The 26,882-nt window shown below is 47.5% G+C and overlaps 1 protein-coding gene across 4 annotated transcripts; it reads right to left on the minus strand.

Moving 5' to 3' along the window:
• Window positions 1-1,418: 1,418 nt before the first annotated feature.
• On the minus strand, window positions 1,419-26,091 carry SLC25A25 (solute carrier family 25 member 25; the record flags this gene model as incomplete). 4 transcript variants are annotated; one of them, XM_082008857.1, is made up of 11 exons in its annotated part: window positions 1,419-1,603; window positions 2,040-2,190; window positions 2,587-2,754; window positions 2,994-3,101; window positions 3,220-3,372; window positions 4,145-4,303; window positions 5,042-5,153; window positions 5,455-5,490; window positions 5,915-6,002; window positions 6,091-6,217; window positions 25,804-26,091. In XM_082008857.1, 11 exons carry the CDS (start codon window positions 26,089-26,091, stop codon window positions 1,419-1,421), a joined length of 1,575 nt encoding a protein of 524 aa, XP_081864983.1. The 4 variants fall into 4 exon arrangements, with proteins under 4 accessions (XP_081864983.1, XP_081864985.1, XP_081864984.1 ...); XM_082008859.1 differs by lacking the exon at window positions 25,804-26,091 and adding an exon at window positions 8,741-8,899; XM_082008858.1 differs by lacking the exon at window positions 5,455-5,490.
• Window positions 26,092-26,882: the final 791 nt, after the last annotated feature.

The following is a 26,882-nucleotide window of genomic DNA, read 5'->3' on the forward strand; positions in this document are numbered from 1 at the left end:
TCTATAAAAATAGTCCAACATAACTCTGTTCAAATAAATACAAAATAAATATGCTTTAAGCAGTAAAACAGTGGAATGCAACGCTGGTCCATCTTGCCCAAAATGAAAAGTTGGATGAGGATCTCCCAGGCCTCAGAAGCCAGATCCTATCAACTAAAGTAGCCTATAACGCAGTCAGAGAAATTTTAAAGCCATCTCTTTCCCTTAGCCTTATGAAAAGCACCCTTTGAAAGAAAAGCAAGCACATCTTCAGGACTGAAAGCTCACCTCTCCCAGTGACAACCAGCCCCTCTCTCTAACACCCCTTCCCACAGCAGACATACTCCTGGCTTGGGGACTCCATCCCACTAATGCAAACCTGAACGTCAATCTACAAAGAGGTCTAAAGAGATAGATAGCAGCGTAGGCACAGAGTTTGGAAAGGTCCACCAGCTATCCTTGGCACCAGGCAGAATGGAATTCAGAGGTCCATGCAAGGCTGCACAGGGGCTCTCATGTCGTGCTGGGAGCACAACTGCACAGGAGCTGTGAAATATTGTCTTTTGTTCACTGAAGCCATGCATCAAGGTGCCAGTCCCTCCAGGGCTCTCCTGCCTTCCCCCTTCCAAGCTCCTGCTGAGTATAAGACAAGCCAATCCCGGCATGCAAAGGATACAGGCATGCAGGCTCTAGTCTGCTGCTTCTGTTAGTAAGTGCATCTTGTTAGTGGATTTATGAGACACACTTAAACCTATAAAAAATAAATAATCCTAATTTTTCATCAGGCTGGCTTAAGTAACCTTCAGCCTGACTGGATAAACCACTGCCCACCAGCCCTCAAAACCAGTATAGTTTGAAGTTACATTTCATGTCAAGTCTCAGAAGCAGAACATGAATGTCTCCTACCCAAAGGAATATATGTAAACATAGTAACAAGCCTGGTGTGGCAGCAGCTCCTACACAAGGTTTGTACAAATTTAAGTAACGGGTAGGAAGTTAAACATCTGAATGGAAGAAAGCTCTCTGAATGGAAAAAGAAGCTCTTTCAGCAAGTCAGAAGGTGCTCATCTGCAGGCAAACAGCTCTGTACAAGCAATACGCTGAAAGCAGACCTGTTACCCAAATCTTTGCTACTCCATCATACTGCCGGGAACTGACCTCAGCACTTCACGCCTTAAGATTCTCTCAGGAGTTCACCTCCTGATCTCCCAAAAGGCCCAACAAAAAGGACCATGTGATGATTTATGTGGAGCTCTGAGTAGCAAGATGGCAAAGGACACCAGATCCTCCCTTCCCCCTTACTGACTCACAAACTATCTTAGATTTCACAGCTTTGCTTAGTCAGCTTAGTGTCAACACATTCACAGAATGAGAGATGGCTATACGTCTTGGGATTGCACCCCAAGATTTCAGAGTTCAAAGTCCTCAGCATCTCCTGGTCACCGTGACTGCACGCCCAGAGTCATCTTCAAGTTTTCATAAACCACATAGCTGATGCTTACAGCTGGGATCACCTTCATAAAGTTCGGTGCCAGACCCCGGTAAAGACCAAACGCTCCCTCTGTCTTCAGAATGTGTTTAAACAGTCCCCTCATCGTCACTTCAGGAGCACCCTCCACTGAAGCTGCAAGAGGGAAAGCCACAATAAATCACGCAGCCTACGTGGTAAAAACACTTTAAGGTAACACCTGTCTCACAGAGCAGTTCTGATTCATACGCTTCTTGTGGATGTTCAGACCAGAGGCACTTCATGGGCAATAGCATCTAACTTCTCAGCAAGCCATGGTCATGCTGCACATTGCAACCATTTTCCCAAACCACTCTGCAAATGCCCTTAGCCCAAAACTCCTGATCTAAGCAAAACTGAACCGCTGTCCTGGAGGTGCTTCGCCCAGATGCTAAGGGCAGCAAAAGTCCACTGTCCTCTTACAGCATGGCAAATGGCATACTGCTCAGCTGCACAGGCCAGCTAAGGCTGCTGTTGCAACGTTTACACTAGAGGACCTTTACCCTGCTCAGAGACCATGACAGGAGATCCCATAGTTCCCAGAAGTTCTCACCTTGGGCCTGCATGCGTGTTCTCACGAGAGCCAGTGGGTAACTGGCAAGCTGTCCACAGGTACTGGAGATGGTGCCACAAGCCAGCAGAACAAAGACTCCAGGGTCAGCACTGTTGACAGCATAGCGTTGCAACCAGGCATTTTTTAGTGTCTGGAAGGAACAAGCCAGATGTTAGCAGTGAAGAGGCAATCAAAAGAATACCACATTACATAAAAGATCTAGCATAAAGGCCCAGAAATGTGCAAATTCAGCCAGAAGCACCAGGCTTCTCAAATCTTTTTAAGCTACAGCTACTGTAGTGCCTGGGGAAAATCCCTTCTTTAATTTTCTGCTGCAATTTTCTCATAAAAAAGAGAAATAAGGGACCATGCGTGATGTTGACTAGGAAAGGAGAATCATTGTACTGGATCATCTTTCAGGCCGTTTTGGTTAACAATCCATTTATGCCCCATAAGGCTGATCAGGAAAGCTTTGATAAATTCCAGGTCTGACAGTGATAAAGCTACACAAGCAGCACAGCCCTACAACAGGTTAAAGGCTTCATACCTCATAGACTGCCAGGTCAATACCAGCATACGGAATGATTCCTAGCATGTTGGGGATGTAGCCTTTGTAGAAGGCAGCCATTCCTTCCTTCGAAAGGATGTTTTTGGCACAATCCAACATGCCTGAATATTGTCCTGTCTTCCTTAGAGCCATGCGTGTTTTCAGAACCTAGGAGACAAGAATAAATACTATGAAGGCCTGCAGGAGAATCAATAGGAGAAAGACGTATAGACAATGTCATTCTTGGAGCATGACAGTCAGGACTACAGCAAGTGCGAGCCGTATTACCTGATATCATCTCTGAGAAGTCATTAAGCTATAATAGCACTGGTGTTCTACCCACATTTTCCCATCTCAGCACCTTGCCATGACCCCTCATGGGCTGGACTATCAGCCACCTGCCTCACCTCCATCGGGTAGATGCTGCTCTGTGCAATGGCCCCAGCCAGAGAACCAGCTAACAGCCGCTCATGAATCCTCAGCATTTCTTGGTCAGTACCAATGAACCGCTTGATCTGTAGAAGTCAAGACAGACAGACATTGAGGCTTGCTGACTTATCTCAACTGTCTTTTTCTTCCAGCATATTCTTCTGTAAACCCTTCTGCAGCCAGACTTGTGTCCCTTTTACGCACCTGCTCATAGGCCATGAACTTAATGGCAGATTCTGGTGCAATCTTCAACACGTTGATGCCATTCCCTCGCCACAGTGACCTTGGTCCACCCTCTCGGATCATTTGAGTAAAACCGCCAACAATGCACATGTTGTTACTGCGGGAGGCATGAACCTGGGACAGAGAGCGCAAGCTTGGATTAGTTCCAGTCCCGATTACGACAGTGCTACGTTATTCCATAATCCAGGGACAAAAGGGCGCTTTTTTTATTTACCCAGAGATTTGCCAAGGCTTTAATCCCTTCCAGATAACTTTTACAATAGGAAAGCAAGCTTCTTTTCTTTTTTGCAAAGTCTAGTGTTAACTAACAAATCTAATCAATATCTCCCTCTGGAATGGGAGGAAAGGTTAAATAGGGAGCTCCCATACCTAGTGTAGGATCGGCTTTCCCAGGGTAAACTTCTCAGCTGGCTCAAGAGCAGGGGGAGTGACAAAGCAGACTAAAATTCAAGTTTTTCTAACTCCTTTCTAACGCTGATAATACTCATACTGAGTACTACTAGCTCTGCCACTCAACCACCACAACCACTTCAACTCTCATGGCCTCAGGGTCTCTGATGGGAACACAAGACTTGAACCTGTTTCACCAAATCCCAAGTTTTTCAGTGTTCTAAACCACAAAGCTCTCTAACTATAAACAGTTCTCACATGTCTACCTCCCAAAAGATTCTTTTTTTTTTCTAGTCAATGAAGAATAACTTTTTAACATGACTTTGATCATTCAAATAATTAAAAAAGCTTTCAAAAATAGCAATATAAGAGCGATGAGATTAATCCTGGCCAAAGTGCTATACTGTGTTGATGAACATTATCATCTCTTAGGGATCCAAGAATATTAAAGGAATCTGGTTGGGTATTTGAACAAAATGGAACTGCTTGATCATACCTGCATGAGCACTTTCAAGCGGTCCAAGGGAGCTGTACAGGTTCTGGACACGGCACCTGCACCTCCACCTGCAACCAGATGTCTCCACCACATCCCTGTCTGTCTCTCTTCCACCGTGAACTCATCAGGGACGGTCAAATTCTCTCCAACATCAAAGATCTGCAAAAGTATAAGGTATTGAGAAATGTTTCATCAGCTAGTGATCTTGCCAAAATTGTATTGCTCTTTATAAGTGCTAAGTGTTGAAGTACTGGATATCCTTATTCCAAGTCAGCAGCTTATCTATATCCATTAACTGCTGTTTCTAGCCACAGGAACTGCCACTGCTATAGCACGTCACAAGGAGAAACTTCACATTTAGAGACTTCTGTCCAAGGAGCTGTCAACTGCTGAACATTTGTCTGCATTAAAATGCTGTGGATCATAGCAAGGAACAAAATGACCAACTGCGGGCAGCTGCATGGCAAAAAAGATGGACCTCTCTGGAACGTTCCAAGCTCACAGCCAGTTTAATCTTGTTACATGCTATTTACACACACTGAAGCGTCTCCAGGAAGGACGGCTGCCTGTCAAATCAGTTTCTAGTCTTAACAGGTCCTGAACCAGCCAGGGCTGGCCACTGGTATGAGCTCTCGGAGGTGCAAGCCAAGTGAACACCCTTATCTTCTTGCAGCACCTGCAGTTATCACCTGTGCCAGAGGCTTCGGAAGCCGTGCCAGTGATAGATGGCAAGATAACAGGATGGAACAGGAAGCAATTGGGCTCCTAGGGCTACAAGGCAGCTATTGAACCACGGAAAGAAAGATAGGGACTGCCAATAGCAGCTCCTGGGGGTCAGGGCTCTGACTGAGAAGATGGGGAAAGACCAAGGCCTGTTGCGGACGAACCATTTCTTACCGTGGAGTGCTTCCAGTACAGGATGATCTCAGGAATGTTCTCCACTGGGTGCAGCAGGTGATAGTCTCGCCACTCATTCCAATCAATTGTCATTGTCCCATTCTTATCCATGCTAAAAAGATTTATCATTAGATGAGTACAGACTCCCAATGAGTGATGAATTCCTCCTCCCCTTCCCTTTGATTATTCAGGCCTACACAAAAAAAACGCTTTGCAAAGCAACTACTAAAAGACTTCTAGAGACACAAGACAAAGCTAGGAAATCTTCTATTCACTAAACACTGCAGAGATGTAGACACAGGCTCTGTTTTTCCTCCCCTCTCTCTCCCCTTTAACTGACCCACAGGAGTAGTTGCACCCCCTCCTACCAAACTTAGGGACATAACTGACACTGAAGGGAAAATAATACTTACTAGGTGACAGGACCCCAGAAGTGTCCCGTCCTTATTCTGACACACAGGCAAACAGACAGAGGGAAGGTAGCAGAGGAAAGAAAGAGGAAAAAACAGCACAAATAAGTGGTTGTTAACATGTTAGTGCCACATGCATAAAGCACTCAGCATTTCCAAAGGGCAACTGCACAGTCCCTCTCCAAAGCAGCAAGCTCAGGGCAGCAGGACAATCAGACAGGGGTGCAAAACAGCTCAGTAAAATGAGAGATTCTGACAGTAACTCTCCATAATGCATTACATTATAAGTGTCAACTAATGGGGGGGAAAAAAAAAAATCAAAATTAAGAGTAATCAGCAAAAAGGGAGGAGCTGAGATCTCTGGAAAGTGTGTACAGCGTAGAAAGAGGAGATGGGTTCCATGTCCCTACACTTCCTTCTAACTCCCTCAACAGTAAAACAGAAGAACCAGCCAAATCCTGACCTCTTCAGTATTTTCTCAGCCTGCTGTTCAGATATCTTGACTCCCAGGTCCCGAAGAGACTGTACAATCTCCTGGGCATCAATACAGCCTGCAAAGATAAGCCAGTGAGCTCAAGTATATATTTTACAAGCAAACACACACAGTAGTCTATTCATGAGCATGAGAAAGGTGTTTACCATCATTCTTCTTATCCAAACTCTTGAAGACCAGTCTCAGCTTCTTTTCATGATCTTGGAGATAGTGAACAAATTCCTCAAAATCCAGCTGTCCATCCAGGTCCTTGTCTCCAGCCTTCACAATTTTCTGTTCAGAAAACAATCCAAAACTGTCAGTTCCTTTGCTCATTGAGACAGATCTGCCCCTTCTTCTACCATATTTAAAGATCATTTCCTACACGACTGACTCTTCCTCCAGAAAGTAGCCAACAGAATTATGATAACTCCTCAAAGAAATCTGAGGAAAGCAATAGTGTAGAAAAGCCACCAGTTTCCAGGCAACTGTCTCCCAGAGTTAGTTACGCAGATGAAGTGCCTCATGCTTTTATCAGGGATAATCTGCTAGTATCATGTGTCTAATCTCAGTCCTATATCTTGATCAACACCTTACACAGCCCTTGCAGAGGTTCTTGAACTATGTATGAGGCAACAGATTTGCACAAAAAGTGAATCACAAAACATCAGGTAATAAAAAAACTGAACAGCAGAAGGAATTTCATGCCTACTACAATTCTTAGAGAAGCAAGCTCCCTCTGGCAATAACTAACTCCAACCAGAAAAAGCCTGTCCAGCTCTAGTGGACACAGCCAAAGATAAAAACCCCTATGAACTGGTTTAGGCACCCTGGAGCTATGTGCTTTAATTATGCGAGTTTCCATGAGATGCATATAGAGCAAGAAAAGGTTCTTAGTAGGACAAAGCTAAAATCAAGATCAGACTCCGTGCCAGACATCTAGGACAAGGTAAATGACTAATTAACTCACTCCAGCATGGGGCAATAGAAGATGGACTGTTCTATCTAAGGGCACGTGGCTACTTGTTGACAGGAGAGGTGATCTCCAGACTGCAAGAATGTGGCTCAGGGAGTTCCTATTCCTCTTCTTGTTCAGTCTCTTGCCTTTGACAGCCTGTAAGTCTTTTTCAAGATGAATCAGTGAGCAACACTAAATGAGGTATGATTCAGGCTACTGCATCACCTACATTTTGGTTTTAATTCTTGTAACATTTATGTGAACACCAGGTGGGTTGTTAAGGAAGCTCTGCGCTGAGATTGAACACTAGGCTAACCCTCAACAATATTTTGTTCAATGCTTAGGCTTCAAAGGTAATAGGCAAACCTAAGCTTATTGTGATTTTTCCTCAGCCTATGAGCACAGTTTCCTTCATAAGTCTTTGTTTCAATGCCATTTTAAATTATTTCAATACTAAATACTTCACTCTTTCATCCCACCAAGTCCTGCCTCTTTAGCCTTAGCGCTATGAGGATTATTCCTAATAATTTTCTAAACCTTAAATAAGAAAGTGCTGTCCCAGCTGCCCTGACCTTTGAGGTGTGCCCAGTATTCTTAACCTGCAATTCATCATATGACTGTCGTAAAGTTCAGATATGACCCCACATTCAACTTGTAGGCTAAAGATAGACCAACACCCCTCACATGTCAGCAGATCAGCCTTGAACAGCTGAATCAGGGCTTCCCTCTGACTCGCAACCCTCAACCAGGTGACAGGCACTAATAATTCAGAGGCACTGTAAGAGAGACGCGACCGCGCAGCAGCGCTCTCAGCACGCCCCTAACAACCGCAGAGGTGATCAGAGACCACAGGTAGCGGAAGCTGCCTTGCTCTGCTAGCCGCCATCCTCCACGATCACAAAGCAGAAATGCTGCAAGCCTGTTGAACAGTGACCTGCAACACATGTGCGAAGGGCGAGAAAGCCAAGCTCCCAGCATCTTCTCCAGAGATATGAACAACTACCTGCCTGCAGCTCTTTGCCTTTAACAGCTAATACTAAACCGCCGAAGACAGAACCGGTCATTGACAGCTGTGCTTGTTTCTATGGCCACCTGCACAACACGCACCCCCCGCAGCATGCTTTGGGACCCCACACGTCTTGACGGCTGCTACAACCCCCTTTTGTGTGTCTGCACAAAGGTATAAAAAGCCTACCCAGCTTTGCTGTTCAATAATCGGCTGTCTGGGCTCTTGACAGCCTGGTCATGAACATCATGCCAGTGGCAGCAAGCTGAAAGCAAGGGCCATGATACGGAGTCGGACGGAGCTCTCCGCAGATTTAGTGCATCTCCCTTCTGTGGCGAATGGAAAAGCTCTCGCACAACCTCCCCCATGGGGCTCAGCCCACCCACCGCTGCTGAGCCACCCTCCGGCTCACGGCACAAACCTGCCCACCTTCACCGCGGCGAGACCTGCATCGGCTTGAGACAACATTAGATCACACACCTCCCGTAAGAAGGGGGCCGGGCGGAAGGGTGTAAGAAGGAAAAGGAAGAGGATGTGAAACGTATTTGAGCAGACCAGTTAAAGCTAAGAACCCATAGTTTGGAAAACCCCTTCTTCTATTTAACATGCATCAGGTCAACTGGTTTAAACAGAGGCACCGAGATCTCATCAGATTCAAGCCAAATAAAAAAGAAAAAAGTCCACTCCATGCTGTATTGGCAATCCCTGCCAAAGGGCAAGGGAAACACGTCCATGCTGTACCCAGCTATTACGATGGAGCCGTCATGATCTTCTCCCCTTCCAACCAGCCACTCGGTGTTGGAGACCACCCCTCCATCGCTCACTCCCTCCCGTTCCTCCCTCGGGGCCATACCTGCTTCCACTGGCGGTAGGTGGAGAACTCCTGGGAAGGAATGAAGAGGCTGAGTCGGAAGATCGATTTGAGTTCAGCCGGCAGCCCCTTTGACTCAAAGTATTCAAACTCTGTCTGCGACTCCCCAAACACCGGCACATACAGACAGAGGCAGAGCATCTTTCTGAGCCGGAGACTCAGCTGCCCTGCTCAGATCGACTGGGAAGGGAAGTAAAACCGAGCGACTCCCCTGAGCTAATTTCAGTGCGTAGTGGAAAGGAAATGCCAGCAAGTCTCATGACACATGCCTATGAGCGAAGCCGGCTCCGGTGGGATTGGCTGTACAAGCCCTGCCCTTCTACTTAAAAGGGAAGCCGGCCGCACAGTCCCACCCAGCAGGCACCAGATCCGGAGGAGGCATGTGAGCTGCTTCCCCATTGCTCAACACCAGGCTCCCATTAAGACTTTACACCCACACTCACCGCAAGTTAACTCTTACTGGGCGTCTCATTTAACCCAAGAGGCTTTGGCCAACATCCAAGACGCTCACTCGCTGTTCCTTACATCCGATCAGTCCTTTCCGATCCTGTGCTCACCACTCCAGAGATTTACACACGCAGCACAGTAGGGACCAGTCTTGATCATAACCTCTCCCCTCCAGCACAGGAGGGCTTTCACTGCCTTCCTCTTCCCAAAATACTTCCTCTAAAACACAGTAAGAGCAGGATGCCAGCCACTTACGGCTCTCATACATGTTTGGGATATCCAGCTTATGGAAAGCCTTAAAATTCACTTTTATAAGGTTACTTTGCTATGCCAGAGTTGACTGGCTTTGGTTGCAAGTTCTCCCAAAGACATGTGTGCCAGCTAGGAGCAGGCAACTGCCACACACCAAGATCTCCTCTACAGCGCTCCGGCGTTACTAACACAGGCAGCAATAAAGTCTGTGGAGAAGGTTTGCCATTGTACCAGATACCCAGAAAGCCACCAAAATCAAGGGCAGGCTTCAAAACAGACCCAAAGGCTTCAAGGCTCCTAGCTAAGCATCCACACAGCAATTACAACAGCTTACTAGTTCTTCCTCCTCTCCCAACTCCAATTAAACATTGCAGTCAGATATGCATTATAATGAGAAGTAGCCCAGGCAGAACAACATTTTCCAGTTTCTACCATTTACAATTTAACCGCTTTGTAAGCGAGTTCCTGAGCTTTCATCAGGAGCAAGCCAGGCTGAAGAGGGAGTGTGGCACACACATCATTTAATGAGGATATAATTACAGGCTTGTGAGTATTTAGTGGAGTTTGATGTATGGGAAAACACCTAGCACTCCAGTGAGGGTACCAAAGAAGTGCAGCGTGTAACAATACTGCTCAGTACAGAATTACTGATTGCTAACATGAATTCTAAAACAAAGTGATAGCTTCTCTTTGACAAATATGGACTATCATGCAAGGAAGATGCAAAAACCCAGAGCCAATAACTAAAACACTATAATCCTGTCTGCACTTGAAGTAACACAGCATGTTTGCTCAACTGGTTTAAGCCAGTCCAGCTAACAGCTTTCCCCACCATTGCAGACACAGCAACATTTTATGGTGTTTGCTCTGTTTAAACAGACTGCCTGGACGTGCAAAGTCCAGTAAGCATTCCTCTCCTCAGATCCTAATGCACAAGGGGCCTTTACGTCTTTACCGTGGTATTTTGTCCTTTAGATTTAAGGAAAAGCCAAGGTCTGTAATAAGCTGTTTGTGGAGCTGCATGTCAGTCACACAAATTGGGAATATTTAATCTGGGGGTTTATTTCAATTTTTTTTAAAAAAAAAAAAGCATAATAGATCACAACACTCAGCAATTTGCTACCCTTGAGAATCACGACCTACAACAGTTTCCTACGCCCTCCCCGTCACCTCACCTACCATGGCACTACTGCTGCGTTACCTAACCAGGCTTAACCTACTGCCTGCTGACGTCTCTCCGCACGAAAACAGGATCTTCTCAGGGACTCCAGATCCTCTTAAAGATCAGCTGCAGCAGCTCACTACATGCATGCCAACAGCACGCCCCAGCCTTCCCACCGAGCCGCGTCGCATTTCAAGCGGCACCCTAATGCTGCACGCCACCAGCAAAAAGCAAACGCCATCAGCAGCCTGACCAAGGCGAGCTGCTCCCCCCTGCCCAGCTCCAGGTAGTAAGTGAACAAACGTAACTCAGCTTTGCCCCACCAAGCCTTAAGATCCTCCATAGTCCTTCCCACGGGTTGCCAAGCTCCACTATTATAGCGGCTTGGCAGCTCCGTTGCTATGCCAACATGATGCAAATTTTTCCTAATAAAGTCTGTCTAGAGTTGGCAGCTAGAGACAAAAGGCAAAATATGCACATTTTAGGAAAAAAAGCCCTACTACCTACGTCAGAGGAAAGGAGAAAGGTAATGAGGTTAAGAAAGCTGATTTTAAGCAGGGTATTAGTTACAGGACCGTGAGCTAAGCAGCAGAGACAGATTACAAATGAAGTTTATACCACCAATTCTGGTTATAATGACATAGGGAACTTAAACAGGCATTAACAAGTATTAGATTTCACCTAAAAGAATCCCGGTAAACCTAGAAGTACTCAAAAGCAAGACACCTCTGCAGAGCTGCAGGGATGAGTGCTGCTTGAACACAACTAGCAGGGGGTCACCGCCCAGGCCTGAGCACTTGCAGCCGGTCCCACTCCCCCGGCCCCTGCAGCGTGTGTCCCCACACCCGCCCCATGGCTTCAGCCGTGAGCGACGGACAGTACATCCCTCATTAGCACTGGCTATTCCTGATCATGCCGAGGACAGGGCGCAGAGCTCCAAATAAAGTCGGTTCTTTCAAGTCACTCCTCCCTGGTATTTCTTCCATCCACCAATTCTGCCTATGAAGCCAGAGCTGGACCTACACATTTTTGGTCGATGTGAAGCCACCCTAGCTAATACCCTCCTCTGCTCAAACAAACACTAGCTGGGTCCGCCTTTCTTCTACAGAAGGCTCACTTTTCTTGCCATCAAGGAAGCTGCAAAATCATTTTCATTTTATTTATAGGACTTAGTTCTTATTTAAATGCTGCACAAGTTACCAGTTTCAACACCCTGCCACTCCAACGCTAACCTTTCCAAGTCATTTGTACTCTTCTGGGCATCTGCTTCATCACCCATTTACTACACCAGCTCCAGAAGGTACCTCCCAAAGGATGGGAGGGTGCAGCCATACAAGGAGCAGGAAAGTATGCTGTGTAATTTTGAATTTACTTTGCTAAAAAGAGATGTCTCTAAAAATATCAAGTACCATGGAGCGTCACTGTCACGTAACTAACATCCTCCTTCACAGGCAAAACAGCTTTCTGGGCAGGTACAGCATGGGCCAGAGAGAGAACTGCTATTGCTTGAAGTGTTGAGTAGGTCCTGCTGACTTGGTATTTTTTAATTTCTGGAAACTAGCTTGTAATTAATTGTACAGTACAGAAAGTCCTCACAAAGCACAAAGTGTAAAGTGTATGGAGGAGGGGAGTTAATCATTTAAGAGACCCCAGCAGAGTAAAGAGCTGCAGCCAGCCAAGGCTGTGCAAGGGGAAGGATAGAGGCCGAGGAAGGCAGACAACACTACGTGGTATTTGACATAAAAGTAACCAGGGAAGGTGACCTGTTCCACTGACAACACACAGATCCAAAGTTACAAGTCCAGATGGTGACATCAGGGGCAGATCATACCTCTGTCCTGTGTACACACACACAGGGGCCAACGCATCACATTTGCAATCGCTATTTTCTCCCACATTTGCAGAAACAGCCTCATGTTGAAATCGTTACCTTCAAGCAAAGATCTGAGCAGAAACACACCAGCTACAATGTGAAGGCTGAAAATCCAGGGCTAGGAAGCACCTTGCGTCAAATTTATCAATACATGCAAATTCCTTGCAGTAACCCAAGTATTGGGCTATTTTGTGTGTTTTTAGCAGACAGGTAGTTACAGGTGGTTTTACACCACCAAGTGGCATGCCAGTCAAGAGACTTCTCCCAAGGTCACAGACATTCAGTGGCAAAGAACAAAAGCCGTGTATCCTCCCGTTTTCTTTAAATACCAAATAATACTGTTTGCTCACAGTGGTTTATAATCTATCCCTAAGGCTGTACAAGACTTTTTGCAACACTTCTCCTTCAGACAAGTAATCAGAACACAAGATATCTGATCAAGCACAAACAAGTCATTGCAGCTTAACAAGTTACTGTCCACCCGCTGAGCCACGACGGCTGGATGCAGTCTTAGCCGGCCTGAATTGCAAGGTAAAACGTATCTGCATAATCCTCAGAGCGCTTTACGCTGCGTTTTACTTTACAATCGGGGCAGGCTAAAATTACACAGTCACAACCTCCTAGCAGATGGGCAGTGACTTCCTAAGCTGCAATAACTCCATTTTACCACATCCTTAACCTCTAGGTATTTCTCCATTAGCCAATTTTAGGGTTCCCATGCAGCAAAACTTCCCAGGGTCACACAAGAAAGAGGAGATTGGCATCAGCTCAGAGAGAAAGCTTCATTTGCAGGTGTGAACAGATGGACTCTCCCTGACTGAGAGACCATTGTTCCCTAGAAGACACCAGAGATTTTCAGCCCGACGCTTTCAAAATTCTCATCACAACCTCCTTCAGTTCTGAGCCTCTGTCCTCCTTCAACCTCTGTGCACAAAAGTCTTCCTCTTCTCAAAATGTGCACGCTTCTCTTTTGGGTGAGGATGCACAGTGTTAAATGCTAACGATAGGGATGAAGGAAAAAGTCCCTGCAGATTTTTCAGCCTGTTTCAAGCAGGGAGTGGCTTCTGCTCCCCAGAATACAAAATGCCACCCTGCCTACTTCCATTCAAAAGGGCAGCAGAAAGGATATTCATCCCCTCTACAACTTGAACCTCTTCGTCCCCCGTTTTAGAGAGAAAGCTTACAGCAACAGCCATACCCAATTCCCTGTCAAATAAGCTGGATCCTGCAAGTCATGCACCTCTACTCCTGCTGCAGCCCTTTAGTAGCATCCCAAACTCCCACCACTCGCAGGGGTTATGCCCGACTCCTTCTCCCTTAATCCCAGGTCACACCCTTGGTCTTAAACCACATGTAGTCAGAGCTGACTGCACCATCCTCAGGAGAGACGGACAGTGTTCCCTCCCCATCAAAAATAAACCAGAATTGCAGTCAGCTGGCACTGTGCTAGGAGCCCAGGCACTAAACTAAGCAGCTTTTGTTCGCCTCCCCCCAGACAAAGCCTCACCATTTATTCTCCGCCAATTGTGCGCACTCACCACCGCCCCACTCTCCCACCCCCCGGGAAGTTCCCATCCTCATGCAGATTTTAGTCTCTCCCTTATGCCACCTGCTCCCCAGGGACAGGCTTTCCTCTCTTCCGGGCTGTGCCATTCAAATAATACAGACAGTTACTCATTTGCTCAGAACATGCTAGCTTTTCCAGAGGCTTGCCAAATTACCAGAGACTGACTCTGGAATATTTTAGGATTTGATCCTTTGCCGGTCTCCAGTGCAGGGGTGGCACTCGCCACTAACCTACATTATCATCCCCTGCCCTCAGTCATGCCTCTTACAAGTTGCCCAGGAACCTTCAAGACCCCCATAGTCCCCCCTTGTCCCTAAACAGCATTTTTTTCCCCCCTTTGAACATCATGTCTGAAAGGTTTACCTCCTCTCTTCACAGTCATTCCCCCAGTCCCCCCACATCCCCCTTCTCACAAGCACACACATTGGACCCTGCTCCCTTCGCCTGCTCCTCTCCCCCCTCCCCAAATACACACACACACACACCCCTCTCCAGCTACTCACCCACGCCATCTGCAACACCCCTGCTCCCGGCAGACCACACACTCGGCTGTCATGTTGCACCAACCCCTCCTTAGGCCCCTGGATATCCCGTTACCTTTGGAAAATGCTCTGCAGGTCCAACCACCAGTAGGATAGTTGGTCTCCTTTCAGTGGGATCAGTCCCTCTGTCCTGTGGTTTCCCCAACATCTTTGGCCCTTTCTCCCCGGGGCCTGGAAGTGGGGTGGTGTTTCTGGCCTCATCCTCTTTTTCATCTGCAGGACCTTGGCATATGGCCCTGGGAAGGAAGCTAGACAGAAAACGCCAAAGGGTCTGCAGCATTGCTGCTCCAGCAAGCGTCCCAGGCAGGGAACCCCTGCGCGCTCAGGAGCTGCCCGCTGCCAAGGATGATGTGACTGCACTACCAAGCACCCCCAAGACGGGAATCGGCACGGCAGCCAGCGGGAGGTTCAACCCAGCGACTCCACGGGCTCAGATTCTTTACAGACCGCTCCTGCGGACGCTTCCTGTCTTTTGAAATTGCTGCTACTGCAGTCGTGCCTGGCCTGACAAGCAGCTCATTGTACAAGAGCCTCAGAAATCTGATGGCAACAGACAAAGCACAAGACCCCTGGCATGGAGAAGCTGAGACACTGAGCTTTGGAGACTGCTTGGACAGAGAAGCCAAGACGCTGCGCTTAAGAGGAAAGCTAAAAATGAACCTCTCCGAGAGAAGCTTCTCAGAGCTGCCAATTAACCCGCACGTCCCGGCTCATCCTAACGGCACATCAGACGAGCAGCGAGGCTGAACACCCAGGCTGCGTCCCCACTGCAGCAGTGCCCAGCCAATCCTCGCTCCCAACACTGCGGTGCTCCGGAGCAAGGCAGCGCGCGCAGCCGGGCGGGAGCGCGCCCTCCGCGCAGGAGGCACCCCGCAGAGGAGCGCGCCTGCCAGCTCCGTCGGGCAGCTACAGGCAGGGAGGGCAGCAGGGCAGCCGTCCGGCAGAAGTCACGGCCCCAAGGCAATTCGGCAGCGCAGGATTGTCAGAGGCATGCATATACCCGCTCCTGGGGCTCAGCAGCTTCGGCTGCAGCTCTTTGTTAGAGCAGCAGATGGTTCTCCGGAGAGAAGCCGGCTTTTCCCAGCCATGGCTGAATTAACCTCTAACTGCACCCTCTCTCCCTGGTCTATTATAGTCTCATCCGTCATTACAATAGCTCTTTGGTGCTGCATTGTGCGTCTGCCATTTGGCTTTCAGCGCAACACAGCGACACACTTGCACAGCATTTATGGCTATTCATCTATGCAAGACCTAATACGCCGTGGTTAAACCATTGCCAATTAGTCAAACAGGCCGAGTGCTGCTGAAGGAGCCTTTAACTGTACAGTCGAGGGTAGGATTAGCCAGAGCAGGACTACAAGTATATATCGATACATAAGCACATGGCATTCCCTGAATTTCTCCAAGAAATACCACGTTTCCCTCTGCTGCCACAGCAGCAATGGCTCATAGCCCCAGTGTAAGGCTGGGGCTATCGGTCTCCCGATCAGGGCACCACCAGAAAAGTCAACCTGCCTTGGTGGAACCGAGCAGCTCACATCTGGCAGGCCCAACAGCAGGCTGGACACAGTAAGGGCTCATTTTCCATTTCAAAGTACCAACAACTTTGTAGTCCTAGATTCTTGCCTGACTTTTGCATCTACAGACAGAGGGCACTGCGTGCCTCGCTTTCCAAAGCACTGTGACTTTCCTGTAAGAGAACAGCTTCGGTTTTTTAACATGCAGGATAAATAAGTACAGGCTACAGCTTCCATCAGCCAAGGCTCCCTACCCACAGGAGCACAGCAAGCTTTAAGCAGCCCATTTGCAAATAAATTTGGGAGGAAGAACACTAAACATCACACTTGGGAACTGGCTAATGTTGAATTCCTTCAGCCAACCTGAGTAATGGAAAAAGTGAGAGACAAGTACATAGAATACATCACATTAAGAAACCAATTCTTTTCTTTACTTTTTATTTGCACTTTTAAAAAGTACAAATACATTTCAGAATTACTTAAGAAAAAATGCTATTTAATCATAAGGTATACCTACAGTAGGCAACAAAATTTTTTACCTTAAAACTAGACACATACAAAAAAAATAATAAACCAGAAAAAATTTACAAAATTCAGAGGCGGTAACACTGGAGTGAGGGTGTGGGGAAAGCCCTGTCCCTCTGAGGAATGGCACAGTCCAGTTCTAGTTGGGATGTACTCAGAAGCCCAGGCTCAAGCAGAGGCAGAAGAGAGTGAGGAATTTTTGTCATGCCTCTATTTGAGCTGCTGCCAGTCATCACAACTACAAGCAATGAAGTTAAACTACTTTCTAAAGTGCAGTAAATCAGATCCTCAAAGATGACATTTGAAAGTTTCTAATACTTTCAAGCCAGAGAAGAAACAAAGATTTTCTGAACTGGGCACGGTTCTTCAAAATCAGCTTCTACTAGCCTAAGGCTCTCGTTTCACAAGAAGCAGTGAACTGAGCTGAAGCTTACTGCCGCTAAGAGGTCATCTCACACATCCACACCAGCTCTGCACTTACTTTGCTCCCGTGCTCCTCTGACAACCTCATTAACCCAGCTAAAGATTACAGAGCTTTCTGCTGGGGTAACCAGTTGAGTTAACTACTCATGGATGGGGTCCAAAAAAGTGTGACTGCCTGTGGAAAGGGCTTTAGAGCTGCCTGCGGTGACAGCAGGCAGACTGGGACCACCGCTACAGGCCACGACACAGAGGCAAAGCACCCGAGTGGGACTTTAGATTTGTCACTTGATGCTGGGCTGCTACTCACAAGGACCCATTAAACCAGCTGATGTTACCTGACACTATTTCTTACAGTTTCTCTGCGTAGTATTAGCTTTAGTGGTGCATGCACGGCAGGGACCCCATCTTCCTTTGTTCCTGCAGAGATTGCATAGTAAAATAATAATTTGTGCAAGAAATAACATGCCTGGGGTGCAATTAAAGCAGAAACTCAGCAATGTTTCCTTGGCCTTTGTCCTCACTAAAGGAAACCTCAGAGGAATTCTGCCACCGCACTAATCCACACAGCTCCTTGAGAACAGACTTTTCTAATCATATTTAGGGGAAAAAAAAAGCATTTCTCTTACCAAGTGGGGAATTTTATTAGGTCAGAATAATAAACCTAGTAATGACAAGATGATTATAGCCAGAGGCAAAACAACTGCTCTCCTATAGGGAATTTGTAGGAAAGTATTATCCTACCAACACCGTGAAGCCAATCATTCATGCGTAAGAAAAGATGCAAAAAATACCATGAGTCCAGCCTGAACGGTGACACAAAGGAACGGATGAGGAACAAAAATTCACTTTTTCTAGAAATCACAAGCAAACTTCTAGGCCACACCAAAACAGCTTTCCCAATCCAGGCTTTATTAGGAGACAGTCAGCCCTCTGATTCCAGCTGTTTCCATGAATCAAGCCCAGGATTTCGAAGGCAGAAAAGGACTGATCTGAAAGCTGGCTCTCGGCCAGCACACCAGTCACAGGGGACAGAAGGCATCTGTGGCAGCTGGCCTCAGAGTCCTGCACCATCAAAATGGATAGTCATTAGATAGCCAGAGGAAAAGCTGATGATAAAGTCGTGTAATCTATCCAAACAGGGACAAAGGAGAAAGGAAAGATCAAGAGTGTGACGTGTTTTGCTTAATTAAAACAATATTTTCCTCAGCACTCCAAGCTGTCAGAACAAGGTTCTGTTTTAAGCCGCAAACCCAAGGTAACTCATGTCCTCTTCAGCCACATCCTGCAGGCCACATCTTAGTACCTGCTGAGTCTGAAACTCCAGTTTTCTAACAGGCATTTGCCATTTCCAGCCTGGTAGTACTGGGCAGAAATTCAGACTCGGGCCATTTGCTTTAAGATGGCGTCTAGAAGACTTTTAAGTAAATGCGCAGCGCTTTCCAGCAAGAATCTGAGCCTTGTCACCAGACAACTAGCTAACATGTAAAAAATGCAGGAGGGAGGGTGAAAAGAAAGGGGAGCAGAGGGAAGAGCGCTGTGCTCAGAGCAATGACCCTTCTCCTCCTCCGGCGCAGGAAGAGCTGCCACTGCGGTCGGCATCTCCAGTTCCTTAGGTGACCCCGCAGGAATCAGCAGTGACTCATCTCCTGTGGGAGCTCTCCTGGAAGCACCCCGAGGAGCGCTGCCTACACGCGTGCCACCCAGAGGTAGCACCCAGCCCGCCCCAGCTGGGATGGGCCACGCTGGCTCGTTCAATTACCTCTTATCTTTTCAAATGTAATTTCTGAAAGAGAAAACGTAAGTGCTTCCCGCTTTTTGGAAGCCAAAGTTAACCCTGCGTGTTGCTTCTTACACCACACCATAAAATCTTGGCCGCTGCTGCTTAAATAAACTGTCTAGTGACATTCAACTATGTTAATACATTAAGGTGATACAGCATAGTTCAGTGAACGCTACAAAGAAAGCCAGGTCACCACGTTATAGGAACCCTGGCACAAGCGATTAGCTACTCTAGTTCATATATTAAGGCAACCAGAGGCCAGTGCCAAATACAGAGATACAGAGAGCGCTGGCCAGGGAGAGGGAAATATGCAGCCATTGCCCAGAACAGCGAGTTCCATCGAGGTCGTATCATACCACATGAAGAACCACGGGTTGACCAAGAGAAAGGGCATCCTGAGTACTCAGAAATTAGAAAGTCAGCTGCTTGCTGCACTAGCAAGTTAACCAGGCACACACCACACACCCTGAACACTGAGAAAATAGCCGGTGAGAAACGATGGCCCTCCGGCAGCCCAGGCCCAGGCTTGCTCTCACACAGCCCGTTCTCCTTAGGCTAAACAATGTAGATTCACATACCAAACAGCTTTGCTTTTCCAAGCAACTCATGATCTAAAAATTCCAACAATTTCTCTTACAGCAGAATTCTCCACTGTAAGCCACTTTAACTGCCAGAAACTTCCCTGCAGCTCGCTGCACGTAACTTAGAAAAACTAAGATGTCTCTTCTCCGCACGAGACAAAGTCTGGGGCACCATTAAAGTGCGCTCATGTCCCACATTCAGAGGGACAGATATAGCAATAGGGCATGAACAAGAACAAAGACTCATTTACCATTAGCTACAAGTAGGTCTGAAAAAAAAAAAATCCCTCCCCCTTGTCCTTCTCCCAACATCATATCATATTATAATACATGCAAGAGGGGGCACGGAACTGCAGCATCGCCATTTTGTAGGGCTGTCGAATAGGAGACCAAGTCCTTACCACGGTTTTGGTGTCATTTTATTAATACATGTCAACCATTTAAGGGTTATGCTCATTATTCAGCCAGATTTGTCATTGGTTTCATTTCTTTTAAAAATAAATAAATAAAACAGTAAGTATACGGAAGTCCCGAGGATTTTTTTTTACCTGCCCTTATCTCAGGAACTTCATTTTTTCCTCTCCTTGAGCTGACTAATAATCCAATGCCTCAGATGAGGACAAGGTGACGTTTTCCACTATTTACAAAGGCATCTAGCGCTGGTCACTAAATAATGCCCCACAGAACACGTGTTGAAAGACCAAAACCCTGCTGCATATCCTACACAGGCACAATCAGTTGCTTTGGGATCAGTTTTACTGTCATTTCACTCGGGCTCTAGGATCCTAGAGGCGTTCACTTCTCTACAGAGCTCAGAATACACACCGTCCGGCAGGAAACGTAACGCTGGGAGACCACACCAGTAACACGCAGCATGCCTTTCTGCAAGGGAGGCTCTCACGACATCGACATTTAAAATTGATACGCTCAGGTCAAAGTTGCATCTACGTCTCACAAAGGTCACCCTGTATCCTTCATTCATTATCACTCTGCAAATAGGACAAAGGTTTCAGCGCAATAAACCTGAGAACCACCAGACTTCCCCAATTTGCTGCAAGGTAGGACAAAAAACAATATGGAAGAACATCCCAGGACTGCATCTCTCAAGAGTTACACACCTGGTCCTGTACTTGCACGAACATAAAGCAACACTGGCCCAATCCACAATTGTTTGTTTATATGCAAGGTAAACTTATGCAAGAGCAAGTTTCTCTTGTATGGATCTAAAAGCTCACTTCCAATCTACCCCTTTGAACACTGAGTGGACATGCACTGCCAGTTAATACATTAATCACACTAAGGCAGGCCGGATGACCAGAGACCAGGTTTGAGTAAAGACTTGCACCATTACAAGTGGGAGATTCCCTGGTCTCCGGCATCCCTCTCCTCCTGCCCTCCCTGCAGGAGCTCTGGGTCCAGGCAGTGACAAACGCGGGCAGCCAGCGTGCCAGCCGGTTTCCCCTGACATTCATTGTCACAGCACACCCTCCAGTCCAGCAAAGCTCTCACTTTACGAGGCTGCTGGCCAAGTCTATTAATAACCAGCACTGTGCTGAGAAGTTTCCTTGTGCCAAAGCCAATCTCTGTATTTCTTCTCAAAGTCTTTGCAGTGGCTGTCAAGAAGTCATTTGATTGACTACGAAGTTCATTTGCGTCTTATAGCATGCCTAAATCAGAGAAGATAACAGAACCCAGAATTCACACTGTCATCCACTTACCACAGATTGAAAGGCTTTATCTGCAACTAAATCATTGACCTATAGTTCTGCTCTTGCACCCGGCTTCCCAAGTGCATGAGAACAGGGCCTTCCTCAAACCACACATTTCATAACTTACAAAGAGCACAACAGGCCTCCACACCCTACAGACCCGATCTTTTTTGCTTGCTGTTTTAATGCACATTATACATAGATGTGTGGAGTTAACATGTTACTGAAAGCAGTTTCACCTTGTGTTAACTGACTCAGGGTATCCACATTTGTCCGCTGGGATTAGTCAGGAGATGGGTGGTTGAGAAGCTGTTGGCAAATACCTTCCACTAGAAAGGTATCAACGGGAATTTCAAACTGTAATACTGCTTCATTTGTTTGATACGACCTTGTGTTGCTCAACCCTTCATGATGGATTACAAAAGCCTGGCTAAAAGCTCCACAACTGCCCTTGCAGGATTCAAGACACACGAACCATAAAGATGTTGTATCTGAATGTGTACAGGTTTGGAGAGATAATTCAGTCTAGATTACGGAACAGTATTACAATTTTGCTCTTTTTATCATGAACAGACTTCTGTAACACAATAAAAACCCAGGTCCTCCTTTTCCAGATGACTGTGAATGGAAAACAGGTGAAAGCATCACATAGAAAAGACTCCCTTCTTCCTCTGCCCCTTACAGGTGCTGAGAATTTTAGTACATTATACATAGTGTAATACAGAGTATCCAGAAGTCCTGGAGAGCAAAGCAGTTACAGAAATAAAGAGTCTGAAGGGAAGAATTAAATGACGTCATGACAGAAGATAAAGTATTGATCAGAAATAAGATTAAGCTTTTTTATGATTGCAGCTGCTACAACAGAAAGAGTTTCTCAATCCATCCATGGAGCCACTTGCGAAAGAGCTAACTGATCTGCTACCCCAGAACACAGCATGGATACAGTGTTCTCTGACAGCTGGAAGAGTCCAGAGACATACTTAAAAAGCAAAGGCATCCGGAGGAGAGGCCCGAAGCAAACAGAACGCTGCAGAGAGTCCGGCTGCAGCAGTGCAGTTATACTTCTTTGGTACATGTGAAAAGTGAACAACAGAACTTGTGTGGGAGTTTGGACAGCCAGAACTTGGAGATCAAAGAGGAGATACCAGGATAAGAAAGAAGTGATGAAAGCAAATGTGAAGATTTCAACAGAATGGGAGCTGATGTAGTTTCACATGGGGAGGTTGATACTGAGGCAGCAATAGGCAGTCACATATATGAACTTGGGAAAAGAAAGCATCACAAGGCCAAGGACATCATCACTAGAGCAGAGGCAACCGGACAGTTATAACTGCAAAGAGACAAGGGTTACGTTTGCTCTGTTTCTTAAAGCTGAAAGAATTAGTCCACTGGAAGATGTTCAGCACCACCACGGAAGAGGTAGCTGCAGACAAAGTTCACCACCTCAGTCTGTCTCTAGGCAGTTGGGATGAATTCCACCAGTCCAAACTGTCCGGAACTTCAGCAGCAGAGATGAGGTTTTAGAATATCACTCCAGCCCTGCAGTTAATCGGGATCAGTAGGAGAACAATTCTATTAGCAAATATACAAATCCCACCATTATACATCCTTTTAACAACACAACATCTCCAGATACAAAGTAGAAAACACAGTTCTGGTTCAACCACGCATATTTTCATCAAATGCATATTTTCAGCGCTGTAAGTCTATATAAATACTTTCATGAGGGAAGTCAGAACAGTAGCAACAAGAGATTGACCATTCCAGAGGTAGATGCAATTTAGCAGCAAAAGACTAACCCTTTACACAGTAGAACACAAAAGCCTTTAATTTTTTTTTTCCACATGGTTATCACTTTGCTGCTCAAAGTGAAATATGTGAATTGCTTCATGCTAACCAGTGCAAACAAGCATTTCTTTGGAAGGCTCACCGATTTGGCATACTGTGTTTGAGAAACGGTTAAAGATAATGATACATTTTTTTTAACCCATGCTGTTTACATAAGCAAATTCCACCTCAAAGGACATCTAAATACAACCCCTTCTCTCTCCCTGCCCCGCCCCCCCCCGGAAGGCAACCTCTGAAACAGAAGGCAGCAATTTTCCAAGAATGCTACAAAGGGTTTTATCTCAGTAACAACTCTCAAGCACTGAAGGAGTCAAAACATTGCTCATTTTCTTTTCAAGTTGCAGCCCAAAACTATTATTGTTACCACAAGGACTTTTAGCCTACTGACGCAAAGAGATTAGCAACTCACAACTAAGATTGCTGATAACCTCACATTACGAGTCTAATATTTTCTCCATCTGTCTCCCAAGCGTTAGAAGGTAACTCCCATATCAAATGTACTGTTGCATGGAAGGGAAAATAAAACACACCAGAGCCACAAAGTAATTTACTAATCACAAGCAATCCATGTGATTTATGCCTAAATCGGTCTCCAAACACCACGTCCAGTATATCAGAAAGGTTTTCAACTTGATGCTTAAGCACTTTTCTTGAGTGTGACTTCACATTAGTTACCCCAAGCGTCAAGGTGCCATTATTAGCTAAGGATGGGGCAGAAAAAAGAATGACTTATTAATAGAACTGCCTGGGAAACAGGAAGCTTATTTGGTTTTCCTAAAAATTACACAATGCAGAAATTTTTTAGCCAGCTCTCTGAGGACTGTTCCCACATGCTTAACTGGAACTTCAGAGTTTTGAATTCAGCATCCTCATTCTTAACGGATGCTTTTTACACTGCTGAAGGGGATGCTTTGCAATACTAACAATACTTTGCAAACTCTATTCATTTAACCAGCAGCTTCCTGCGTGGCGGAAGAGTAGGTAGCGGAAGCAAAGGGCTGAGGAACAATACTGACAGACAAGGGCTTCAGAAGAAAGACAGGATTGTTAAGCAGCATCCAGACAGCACTTCCCTCCGGCAGAGCAGTTCCAGTCCCTGCAGAACGGTTCCTCTCAGCCGCTCCCGCGGCGTGGCAAGCAAAGAAACTATCTGCTGGGAAGTAAAAACGCATTTTGTTTCATGGTGCATCCTCTTAGCCTGGACAGCGTCAGGCTGGATTGAGTAACATGCCCAGGAAGACAAGGGAATGCAAACCGAGACAGGCATGCAGGCGTAAGCACAGAACATTCTGGTGGATGAGAGACTTTTGCCAGAGGTAAAGGATTCGGCACCCACGGGTGGCAGCAGGTCAGCATTCACAGGGCATGCACAGGCGATTTATATGGTATAATCAGATTTCATTACCGAAAAACACACTGCAGAAAATCACCATGGCACTAATGTTATTTTTAGAAACAGCACAACTAAACCACTCACAAGATCCTCACGCTGCCAAAGAATTCTCATGCTTTACAGCAGCAAGGAAGAAGATGCCAACCAAAACAAAATGTTAGAAGTTAAGATGTTGGAGATTCAAAGTTAGAAAGGAACTAGTAACTCTGGAAAGGACAGCCACATGCAATTAAAGCACTTAAATTGGGGCACCACTCCCAAAACAGGGAGAGAATACAAACTGTCACTTGAAACAGATATCTTTTCAGTGACTCAGAAGTTATCCTGAAACTCTTCTTCCTTTCTGCAGGATTGAGGCACTCAGATGGCACATCCCTGACTGCACCCATGTGTTTATCTACTCTCCTCCCAAGATACTCAGCTTTTTATGTCCCTGCATATAAAATACAAGAGACTAGGCAGGGACAAACTGCACACTGAGGACAAGCCCATTATTCTGATTCATGCAGATGTAAGTTACACTAATTACAGTTTACACAGAGCAACATCAGGTTGAACCCTGAAGCCTAGAATCATCAGTGTAACATCACACAAAGAGCTGTGACCACAAAAGACCACAGCTCCCAATACTGAAGTAGAAAGTCAGTGCGCTGCACATTTTGTCTACTCCATGCGCAAACTGTACAAATGCAGCAGCCTCCCTACATTCTAAGATATTTCAAACCCCTTAAAATAGACACGTGAGTTTGGCGTGTATAAGCCATTTTGTGCAAGAAACCCGAGTAGCAACGTAGTGCCAGGCTAATGTGAGGAAACACAATGAAAACTGCACAACCCTGCACGTAGCCCGTTCAAAGTATCTTTTACAAATGTAAGTAAACACGCAAGCTTCCTAGCCCTCGGACCTGGAGAAAAGGGTTGGGGTTTTTTTTACGGTTCTTCCTGTCAAAGCAATACGTTTTCAACTTCAAATTTCCGCAGTTAATACCGTACATGTCTACAGGTAGTAAGGCAGCCGATTCCTCCGCGTTTAGTGCTCAAGTCAGCATGGTTGCTTTTAGCGGGGTACCCAGAGGTGCCCAAACGCTCTCCGTGGTGCGGTGCGAGCAGCCGCGTCCCCGCCCCGCCAGCGCCTGGTCGCACCCGGGGTCCTCCACAGAGCAGGAGCTGGATGCAAGTGCTGGCATGCACCAAGCCGGCGCCTGCAGCCACCACTAACCCCCAGCCGAGGCGCAGGTAAAGGCGAGAACAGCGGAGCCGGGTGAGCTCCGCGGCGGGGAGCCGGGCTCCGGGGCGGCCCCAGGCAGGGCGCGGGGTGAGGAGGGCGGACAGACACTCCCTCACCCCCCCGGGAACGCGCGCCCGGAGCCCGGCCCGGCTCAGCCCCGCCGGGCCAAACCCCGCCGCCCGCCCCACCGCCGCTCACCAGAAGGTCCAGCTCGGTGCGGTGCAGCCCGAGGCGGCCCAGGCCCACGGCCAGGTCGTGGATGCAGAGCGCGCCGTCGCGGTTGACGTCGAGCTTCTGGAAGAGGGCGCGGAGGCGCCGGTCCTGCTCAGAGGCCTCGCACAGAGCCCGCCCGCAGGGGCCCGCGTTCCCGCCGCCGCCGCCCTCCGCTCCCGGGCCCGGCGCCGCGCCGGCGGCCCGCGGGGAACCGCAGGGGCAGAGCACGCCGCTCACCACCGGGGACGCCAACGAGCGCCGCGCCCCTGGCATCGTCCCGCCGTCCGTCCGCCCGCCCGCTCGCTCCTCACGCGCGCCGACACCGGCAAATGGCGGCGGATCCGCCGCGAGGAACCGACGCGGAGCGCTTCCGCCTTCGCGCCACACGCCGCGACCGCCACGTGATGCCTCACGTCGACCAATGGCAGCGGCCCGCGCGCCGGCGTCGGCCAACACGCCCCCGCCCACACCCCCGGCTCCTACGCGCTCCCTCGAAGTAGGCGGGCGCTGACGTCGGAGAAACGCCTTCCCCTTCACCAATCGGAAGGAAACACTGCCCGGGGCGGAAGGGGGCGGTACAAGCGTCTGAGGGACGGGGAGGCGGGGATAAAGCACAAGATCTCCAATCAGATCGGGAAGCGGCAAGTCAGTTTGAGCTTGACGGACGTGGCATGTATCCGGTAGCTTCCAAAGCAGGGGGCGCTCTGCGTTGATGGACGGAAGAAGTACCCAATGGAATTAGAACAGGGAAATTTATGGGCGGGCCCAGCCGCTCGCAGGCTTCACGCAGGCCCAGTGGCCTGAGACAAGCGGTGAGGCGGGGCCATGTCTTGGCCCCCCCGATGGGCAGTGCGGCTGGCGAATGACAGCGCCGTTCTGCCGGCGGTAGGCGAGACCTCCGCCTGACGGGCAGGAGGGCTGCCCAATCAGAAGAAGCAGGAAAGGGGGCTGATTCTGGAAGCCATTACGCCAGTGTCGCAGGGTGGAGGGTGTTCAGCGGGGTTTGCTGGGTGGCTGCGGTACGCAATTTGCGTACCGTTGGCGGTGCCAAGGGGGGAGCGGGG

This window comes from Phaethon aethereus (genome assembly GCF_964289735.1).
Source record: "Phaethon aethereus genome assembly, chromosome: 20".
NCBI lineage: Eukaryota > Metazoa > Chordata > Aves > Phaethontiformes > Phaethontidae > Phaethon > Phaethon aethereus.